At 46.5% G+C, this 10,216-nt stretch overlaps 1 protein-coding gene across 1 annotated transcript; it reads left to right on the forward strand.

The window, feature by feature from the left end:
- Positions 1-1,607: 1,607 nt before the first annotated feature.
- EDN1 (endothelin 1) lies at positions 1,608-8,679 on the forward strand. The gene is made up of 6 exons (XM_044259002.1): positions 1,608-1,645; positions 2,176-2,240; positions 3,796-3,964; positions 5,383-5,541; positions 5,692-5,805; positions 7,372-8,679. The coding sequence occupies exons 2-6, from the start codon at positions 2,177-2,179 to the stop codon at positions 7,472-7,474; spliced, it is 609 nt and encodes a 202-aa protein (XP_044114937.1). The 5' UTR covers positions 1,608-1,645; position 2,176; the 3' UTR covers positions 7,475-8,679.
- Positions 8,680-10,216: the final 1,537 nt, after the last annotated feature.

A 10,216-nucleotide genomic window follows, 5' to 3' on the forward strand; every position in this document is an offset into this window, starting at 1 on the left:
TAAGCCTATGAAGAGGCAGAAGGCCCAGGCAGAGTCCCCCGGGGACTGGGTGGAGGCCTGTTTGGTGTGGGTGTGGGAGGGAGGGTTCCTGCCTCTCCTTCAGCTCCAGCCCTTGCTAAGGTGCTTTTTCCAGGGAACAAATGTCCTTATGCACCTGATTCCGCTACTGTTGCTGTCGCCCCCACTGGGACTTGCAGGGAAGGTCCAGGGGCTCCAGGGTGCCCAGGTCCATAGGTTTGGTTCTAGGATGAAATCTGTCCCTTTGATTCTAGAGGTGAGAGGTAAGTAAGCAGGGAGGAGGAAGAAATGGTTTAAGGGGATCCTCCTGAGTTTTGGAAATGGATCCGCGTTTGAATACCCCCATCCCTCGCCCACCCTGGGGAGGGGACTGGAGTTAAACAAGGTGAGGAAATGCTGCAAGCGTCTATCTGATGGTGTCCCCAGGTGCTAGGTGTAGACTTGCCTTTTTCCTGCGCAGGGAGGATGCTCTCAACTTCTCCCCTGGGCCTTACACTCAGCGCACCGCAAGAACTTTGGGAGCCTCGGAAACACGAGGCTACTGGAAAAAGTCAATGTCTTACAGTACGTTTCGCTTGATCGCACGTTTCACACACACGTTCAACTCCACAGTTTACCCCCCCACCCACCCCACCCCCGGACCTCAGGGGGCAGTTCAAGGGCAAAGAGACAGAAATGGCTTTGAAAAGGGAAACGCACGATTCAATGGGACCTATTATCCCATCTCCTTCTTCGGCCGGGCCATGTCCTCCCTCCCAACACCATCCTCACTTCGTAGCCACCTAACCCCGCACTAGAACACCCCTGCCCTGAATGAAGAAGCCGAGGGGGGAGAACGATTCAGAAGAGGTGTCCTTGCGCAGGGGGCAAGTGACTGTTGTGAGGGGCACCCCTTCCTCATGGGAGGGGGCGCCCTTCCTTCCCGTTCTACAGCTCGCATCTTGGGCTGCCTTACTCCTGCTACCGGGCAGCCTGGGCTGTTCGGTTTTGTTCTCAGAAAACATCAGCCCCTGTAGCTCTTCATCGCCCCCTGGCGTTCCTCTCCCCCTATGTCTTAAGATTGGTGCTACTGAACGGGGGTTGGGGGCGGGGGGCGTTTCGGGAAGGGGAAAAAGGGTGGGCACAGAAAAAAGTTTATGGGGGCTTCTACTCAGTGATATAGAAAGCATTGAGGTATGTGCCTGGAAGGGCGCTCTCTCTCTCTCTCTTTTTTTTTTTAAACGTCCTTTCCTTGCCTTTCCTTCATTGATCTTTTTTACTGTGCGCGCAAAGAACTCTAGCAAAAAAGACTTGGGGGAGGGGGCTTGGAGTAAGGGACAATTACCTCGATGTGCCAAAATTATCTGACCCCCAGTGAGTGTTGAGGGGGGAGTGAAGAGGGAAAGCGTTCCTCTGTTTGATCAACACTAAGAAATCGGAGACATAAAAGGAAAAACGAAGTGAACAACAATAAAAAAAAAAAAAAATCCCCGCGCGCAACAATACAATCTATTTAAACTGTAGCTCATACTTTTCATACCAATGGTATGACTTTTCTGGAGTCCCTCTTCTGATTCTTGAACTCTGGGGCTGGCAGCTTGCAAAAGGGGAAGCAGACCCAAGCGCCGCACGGGCAGGTTTACCAAAGGTCTCTAATGGGTATTTTCTTGTTCTTAGCCCTGCCCCTGAATTGTCAGACGGCGGGCGTCTGCCTCTGAAGTTAGCAGTGATTTCCTTTAGAGCCTGGCCTTATCTCCGGCCGCACGTTGCCTGTTGGTGACTAATAACACAATAACATTGTCTGGGGCTGGAATAAAGTTGGAGCTGTTTACCCCCACTCTATAGGGGTTCAATATAAAAAGGCGGCGGAGAGCTGTCCAAGTCAGACGCGCTTCTGCAGCGGCGCTGGGGCGAGCGCGCACAGGGTCCTCGGTCCGCGCTGCTGTCCCCGCACGCCACCGCCGCGTGCGCCCGCAGACCGCTCCCACTGCCGGCCTTCCTGGCAGAAACTTCTTTTTTCTCTCCGTTAAAGAGCACTTAGGCTGAAGGCTCACTTTGAGATCTGAACAACCAGAAGCGCTTTGAGGGACCCGAAGCTATTATTTTTTCTTCGTTTTCCTTTGGGTTCAGTTGGCAGGGGAGGACTTTGATCCCCACTCCCTCCCCCCTTTTTTTCAGAATGGATTATTTCCCCATGATTTTCTCTCTGCTGTTTGTGGCTTTCCAAGGAGCTCCAGAAGCAGGTAGGCACGGCGACTTGCAAGTCTCTGAACGTTAATGTCTTCTTGTCCTCCTTAATGTTTTTCTCGCTTCTGTGTTCCACTTCTTTTTATGACTGCAGCTCAGAGAGCAAGTGTCTGGGATTTATTGCTCAAAGCTACTTAAGTTTTCTAGTGGGGAAAAAAATCCTCTATTGAAAACAATTTCTCCTATAGCATTGGGATAACTTAGTGTTATTAATACATAGAGTATTTTTTGGGAGGCTTTTAAAAATATAACTCAGGGAAAGTAAAGACAAGATATAATGTAGCCGAATGTATATTTGCAGTGTATGTGTCCGTACAGGGGTAATAGGACATAGAGGGACTTATAGATCTTATTTAAATCATGTTTTAATAGTGTGTGAATGTGTAAAATATTTAATTTCAGCTCGAAGCCAAGGAATTTTATTCAAGTCATTCAAGCAATGTATGAGCAGTAAAATCACCTGCATAACAGTCTGTTGAATAACCCTCAGGCGGTTTCAGGGTGAAGCAGATGTTTTCTTTAAAATTTGTCATTATTGACTTTAGGTTTCTTTTGGCAGGTTTTTGGCACCCAAAACACTGTGAGGGCTATTTTCAGTTTTATTCACCTGTTATGGGAGGGGAGCTAAGATAAATCTTGGCTGCCTGAGGATTTAGATAGTACGTGTATATCTGCCCGTTTCCCCCTTCTTAGGGTCAGTGCCCTTTTTTGTGTGGCTTTTCATGACCCTGACTAAAGAGAAAAGATGTCAAGGGAATGAAAATCCTGGAATGTGTCTGATCATTTGAAATGTACAAAATTGGGCAGATAAGCCGCATGGCTAACTTGTCAGTAAGAGGCCATGCTGCGGTGGGGAAGGGGGACGCGATGAGTCCCCCACACGCTGTCCTGCTCTGGGGATCCTGCATTCAAAATCCACAGAACCTTGATTAGGTCCCTGAGCTGCTGCTCAGTCTCATCCTAGGTCAACACTTTCTCTAGAGTTTACCACTTGCAATGAATATTGTAGAGCTGGTTTCTCTTCTTTCTCTCCAATTATCCCCTCAAAGCTCTTGAACTCCACCTAATTTCAAGGACTATATATCACCTGGGCTCCTCCCTGCCCTCAACCAGGTGTGAAGTGGTGGGTTCTCCGGTAAACTGCATGGGGAAGTGGCTCGGCACCTAGGAAGAGGCAGGTGGTTCCCGTAACTTTAGCACTTTGGTCATCAACCAACTTTAAGCCACTGTCCTACGAAATTGGGCTGTCCTTTTAAATTCCATGCAGAAGCCACCCCAGATTTCTAACAGGCGGCGTGTCCACGCATTTCTCTGGGAGCTGGCCAGTCGGTCCCCTTTTCAGGTGGCCGTTCCCTCTGCCCGTGTGTAATTTCCCCGAAAGTGGATAAGCCAGTCGGGGTAAAGGTGAAGTCATGTTAAGGAGGGGAAAGATAAAGAGCCCTTTTTGCTCTGTGTTTCTTGTTGAAGGCGGGCTGCATGCTTCACAGGCTTTTATCTGCTCGGCCACATCCCAGGGGACGTGCCCTGCTGACCTGCTCTTTCTCTCCCTAGCGGTCTTGGGCGCGGAGCTCAGCACGGGCTTGGACAGCGGAGGGGAGAAGCCCGCCCCCAGTGCACCCTGGCGGGCCCGCCGGTCCAAGCGCTGCTCCTGCTCCTCCCTGATGGATAAAGAGTGCGTCTACTTCTGCCACCTCGACATCATCTGGGTCAACACTCCCGAGTGAGTCTCTAGAGGGCGTCGTCACTCTAGCTATTCCTTACCTCTGGCTTCTCCAGAGACTGGAGCCCAGGGACGCTAGTTGCTCTGGGAGGGGGGTCCTAGTTTGGATTCTGAAGGTAGCACTTCTGACAACATGAAGGTGCCTTGGGGGTGTGGGGACAGTGCTCCCCCATTCCTGAAAATACAGGGCGGGGTGGTTCTTTGAAACACAGGGGAGGGTCTTCTTGAGGCTCAAAGACTGGGACAGCATAGATGGAAAAGGCTGATGGCCGGCAGTGCCCTGCCACACACTTCTGAGCGGGGATGTCTTTTGGTAGGATCCGCTTGGGTTTAGGGAATCAGCTGCCGTGGTCAGACGTGGGTTAGTCTAACCCATGCTACTCCTGGGAGGTAGAAGGGATTGCACAGAGTCACCATCAGTCCCTTCGTTTTACTTACAGAAAAGCACAGACCCAAGTTGTGGACATCACTTGTGCAAGAATGAGTTCAGGGCAGAGTCAGATCTGGAACAGGGGTGTCCTGACTCCTCTGTACTCTCCCTTTAGAAAAGCCCATTCAAGACAGCAAAGGAAGCATGGTTTGTAGATTTCTCTTCCATCTCCAGAGTGGGGAAGAAAGCAGATTCCCTGTTCTCCTCCATTCTGAAAATGGGCTCACCCGTCAGACAGAGTTGTTAACCAAAACACGGCACACAGTGTCCTGTACGGGGCGATCAGTTGGTGAAGGATGTCCCCAAACCACACAAAATCAAATCAAACAAAAACCGCAAGGAGGTGATACTTCCAAGGAGAGGGCTTTATTCCTTTTAGGTGAGGCTCAAGAGGGACTCTTTGGAATTTACTGGGGAGCCTTCTGGCGACGAGTCCTTCTATTAGTCATGGTTTCACAGTTGCAGGAGATGTGTGAAATCCGGGGTGAACCGTGCGTGCCGTAGTAGATCCCACCCCCCACCCCCAGGAGGCACTTTTGGCATTATCATATGACTTGAATTGAAAATAGATTTTCAAAATCATGTGAGTCATGGTTTTGCATTGAAGTCCCTCCCCCGCAGTAGCTGTTAAGTAGACGGAAAGTCAGAAAAGGAAGAAAATAGGAAACAGACACCAAAGCAGAGATGTCATAATCTGAGACAAAAAACAATGCTGCTTGTGTGGAGAAGAAACCGAAATTTGTTAAGAACACAAATGAATTTCATTGAATTTGAAAACTGGTTTTCTTCTGGTGAGGTATACACACAGAAGGTCACTGGTGGGCCCATGACCCTGACCACCGCCATTCTGGGCTCTCCTACATTGCATGGCTAGAAGCTGTGTGGGGAGCTCCTTGTGTCCCACTGCAATGAGTTTGCACCACAGAATGCATCATTTCAAAGACTATTACTTCTGCTGATATCTTTTGTTCATCTTTTTTGTTAATAGGCACATTGTTCCCTATGGACTTGGAAGCCCTTCTAGGTCCAAACGATCCTTAAAGGATTTATTTACCACAAAGGCAACAGACCACAGGAAGAGATGTCAGTGTGCCAGCCAAAAAGACAAGAAGTGCTGGACTTTTTGCCAAGCGGGAAAAGAACTCAGGTGAGGCAGAAACCCCTTTGCTTCCAGTTTTATGGGCTCCCGACCTTCCCGTCATGATGTCGCCTTTTTGTTTAAGAAAAATTAATAGAGACTTTGTGAGAGCTGAAGGTACCATTGCTGAAATGTTTTGCTCTATCTGTATTTTAACAGGGACCAAGACAGTGTGGAGAAGGGCTGGAATGACCCTAAGAAAGGCAAAGACTGTTTTGGGCTTGGAGAAAAGTGCGTTCATCAGCAGCTGGTGGCAGGAAGAAAAATGAAAAGGTAAGAGACTCCCAAGGACAGCTAGCCCCAGTCACCAGTGCCAACGGGCTGTTCCCCCGGGTGTTCTCACCTTGATAGGAGAAAGGCTTAGAAGAAAAGAACAAAGACTTTCAGAGTCTATAGATTAAAAAAGAGCAAAGGAATCCCTCTCAAATATTTTTGGAATGCAGACCTTTGCCCACTATACCCTTGAATGATCTTAAGCACGTGCTACTCCGTCCAAAGCTAGATTTTCCCAACAAGATACATCTACAGACACCTTGGTCATTTGGTCATCTATAGTCCTTGCTTTTCCAAGTCAACGCATTTGCCGCTTTCCTCGGGAAATTAACAATCCTTTCAGGGAAAGGGGTTTTTTGTGTTTATTTTCTTTTACTTCATTTTTTTTTAAGTCAGAGTCTCATGTATGATCAAGTTCTTCAAAAAGTAGCAGTTACTCCAGTGGCCAAAGGGGAAAAAAATCAAGTCCTTAGGCAGGGAAGGTGAAAATTAGAGCACGCTGTTTGGGAGGGGTTATTTGTTTTTTTAAATAGAGAAGTACATTCCGTAGAGAGCCCATGTCATTCTGAAAAGCTCTCATCTCTTCTAGTCGAGCTGGGGCAGTGAACGGATGGAGATTAGTGCACACTGTGGGGTTGTGATGGGCAGCTCTAGAGGGATGACCGTTCCAAGTCCAGAAGATTTTGGAATTCACAAGGGGGAGGGAGGAAATCTGCACTTAGAGCTGTCACATGTTCTACATTTCCCTACCCTGCTCCCTGGAAATTTTCCTAGAAATCCAGTGGCAAGAAGTTCTGTGATCGAAGTGTGCTGTGTTGCTTACTGTTAATGTGTGGGACGGGACATCCTGAGCTGTTTGGGATGTCTTGCTGGCCATTGTCATTTCCATGTTTATAAGGTCTGGCCCCCGATGCTCCCCTCAGATCACAGGATTGCATAAGCCACAGTTCCTTCACTGACTTAGGAATTATTATTATTTTTGTATTTGTTTTGATTCTGTCAACGATTCAATCACTCTTAGAGTTCCCTTTCTTTTTCCTCCCGAAGGAAAATATTAAACCTGTAAAAAATAGAGATCTATATTTTTTCATTGCTTTACACCATTTGCTTTGGGCCTATCTATAGGCCTGCTCTCTTTTTGTTCCTTTCCCCCCAAGTTATCTTTAACTGCTCTTGTGTTTAAGAAGACATCCAGGGCTACTTGAAACCCATGAGAAGGTAGTTTCTCCACAGAGTCATATGGTGATGGTAGTTGGGATGGGGCAACGGAGGCAAAGAGAATATCTCCAATTTACCTTAAAAATGTACTTTAAAATTGCATTGAATGCCCAATTATCTTCAGATATGACCATCACTCCACTCCTCCTCCCCGCATCCCCAGCATAAGTGGGGGCTGCCTTTTCACTTGAGGTTAACCAAGAGTAGCACGTTGTTGTGGTCAGTGGGGAAAGTTCAGGAACCAGACTTAGGTTTGTTTGTGCCAGATTCTAATTTTAGATGCTTCTTTTGCCCAGAAATGATTTTTTTTTAAAATAACATTTGTTTTCTCTTGTCCTGTTTTCATAGGTTGGATGCCATCAGCAACCGCATCAAAACAGCTTTTCGTGTCGCAAAGCTGAAGGCGGGGATCTACACAGAGAGGCAAGTGACCCACAACCGAGCACACTGATGGCAGGTCACCAGGGCCCGTGGCCGGCCCACCCGAAAGCCTTCTCCTCCGAGGAGGGAACCCTGTGGTTGATTCTGCACTCTCTCCCCATGGCTGGGATCAGAGCAACAGCATCCTCCCTGCTTTGACCGACCATTTCTTGCTCCAGCTGGCAATGGACCAGTGCCCTCGCTCTAAACATTCCAGGGAAGGTTAAAGAGTCCCCCAATGCATCTTCATTTGCCTCCATTGGTGATAACTGCTTTCGTCTCTCCCCGTTTGGGGTGACAAGAGACCACTGAGAAGACAGGGAGACACACAGTGACTTGTGAATTCGGGTGTCACCATCCAGAGGGAGGACAGGAGATTCCACACATGGTGGAATTTCTGAAGAGGGTCTGAAGGGAGTGTTTGTGTCTCACTCAGGCGCCTGGCACATTTCAGGGAGAAACTCCAAAGTCCATGCAAAGATTTTCTAAGGAATGCACAAATTAAAAACACTCTCGAAGGACACTCAAGTTAAAAAAAGAAAGAAAGAAAGAAAGAAAAAAGACTTTTTTTTTCTTTTTAAATTCACAAAATGCAAAACTAAAAGATACTGCTACTACTGTAAATCAGGATGGGTTTGATGAATCTGAGTCTACCTCACCTTTATTGCACTCTGGTAGAAGTACTCCCCCCCCAAAAAAGAAGTACTTCCCCACCATTAACTATTGCCCCCCACCACCCCGCTTGGTCCCCTCCTGCCATCCCCTTCCCCGGAACCTCTGTAGTCCATCTTGGCTTCATAGATATCTGGTCTACCATGTCAGTAGTAGATGTAACATTTTCGTGGTAATCTACTAGCTCTGATCCATAAGAAAAAAGATTCTTGAAAAAGAAGGTTTCCTTACCTTGATCCTTGGAAACACAATGGTCTAGGGTTGTTTATGAAAGACATTGCAAACTAAATATTCGGTTATGCTTTAAAGCAGTAAAATTATTTTCCTTTATGTAACTGGCTAATGGAAGAGGTTGGATTAAATTTTGATGTACTTATTTTTTTATAGATATTTATATTCAAAACAATTTATTCCTTATATTTACCATGTTAAATATACATTTGGGCAGGCCATATTGGTCTATGTATTTTTTTTAAATGTATTTCTGAATGAAATTGAGAAAATGCTTTGTTTTGCCTGTCAAGGTAATGACTTTAGAAAATAAATATTTTTTTCCCTACTGTACTGATCTCAAATGATTTCTGAAATTCCCAAGAAGTGGGCCAAAATGCTGAAAATTATGAAGGGAAATGATTAAAGTTGTTTTTTTGGGTGGCAATAAGAAGGAAAATAGTCTTGGCTAATCACAAAAGAACTTCGTCTGGATCTTAAAAGTTGCCCTTAGATGACATTAAGGTACGAAAACAAAACAAAAACCCAGCTTTAATACCTCTGTCTCTCCCTGGATAGCAGGCTTCTGCTTCCTCTTCCCCCTGAAAAGTCTCCAGGGGCTTGCTTCATGCATTAACTTTGCTTAGACTATGAGACAGGATCCCACGGTTAAAGCGGATGGTGTGGTGAGAGGTGCTTTCTCCACATCAGCCGGCCGAAGGAAGCAATGGCAAGATGAGTCCCCAAAACATACTTAATTATACACAGTTCCACACCAGAAACATGCTTTGATTAAACAGCCGGTTCAGAGCAAGTGAGGGGCACCCCTTAGCTTTTTAAATTTGTTTATAGGTTTGTTTTGTTTTGGCTTGTTTTTGGCTCAGATTTAGACTTTTGTTTATTAAGGAGCACTAAGTGCCTTTATATATTACTTGTTTATTAAGTTTATTATTTGCTTATTAAGGAGCACTATGTACCTTCGCCTCTTTGTGCTAGCCAGGACCGCACATATGCCAGTGGCGGTCAAGATACCGAATGTTTGGTCTGGGGCACAGGCATTGTGGTAACACCCTCCTCTCCACTTGGCCTTGCTGGTCTTGCCAACCCAACCAGGAGACCGGTGTTTCAAATGGTTGTTACCAACAGAAGCCCAAAAGAGTTTGATGAGCTCTCAAGACGCTTCACCGTCCTTCCCTAGAAGAAAGAATGCCCGGCATTCGACAAATATTAGCTCATGATGGTGACTGTTGTCCAGTGACACATCCGAGGACACTGAATACCAGCCTTCAGGTGAGCGTAATTGGTGTCCCACGAGGAGTGTCCATCTTTATTGACACTGTTTTTTTTTTTTTTTTAATCTTCCACACTCTCTCTTTTTTTTTTTTTCCTTTAAGGGACAGTCCAATATCTAAAAGTGTGATTTCTGGAAGTCCATTTAAAGCAGATTTCTCCCTTTGCACTAAAGATCAGGCAGAGTTTTGATCTCAAGACACCAAGGACCAGGTATCCCTTGACCTAGCCCAGTTGTTTGTCGGTGTGTGATTCTTACGGGAATTGTGGCATTTTGTCCACAATGACCAGGGGCTTGGCTTGAACCTGCGCCATGAGTTTTCCCATGAGTTAAATGAGGAGGTGGGGAATTTCTCTAGTGGCTCCGAGAAAGAGCGTGTGATGTCATGAAGCATGAGGAAGTTGAGGCGGGATGAGAGGGCTTGGAGGATGTGGATCCCTTACCTTTAAGAGGGAGTTGGGATAGGAAAAGCCACTGAGTACAAGAACAACACGAGCAAAGGATTTTCTTTTTCTTTCTTTCCCTTTTTTTTTTTTTTCCCAATATTACTTGGGCCTTCAAATCCTCTTCCTCCATGCTTCCTGCTTCAGTAGCCGACAA

The sequence above is a fragment of the Neovison vison genome, chromosome 1 (genome assembly GCF_020171115.1).
Source record: "Neovison vison isolate M4711 chromosome 1, ASM_NN_V1, whole genome shotgun sequence".
Lineage (NCBI taxonomy): Eukaryota > Metazoa > Chordata > Mammalia > Carnivora > Mustelidae > Neogale > Neogale vison.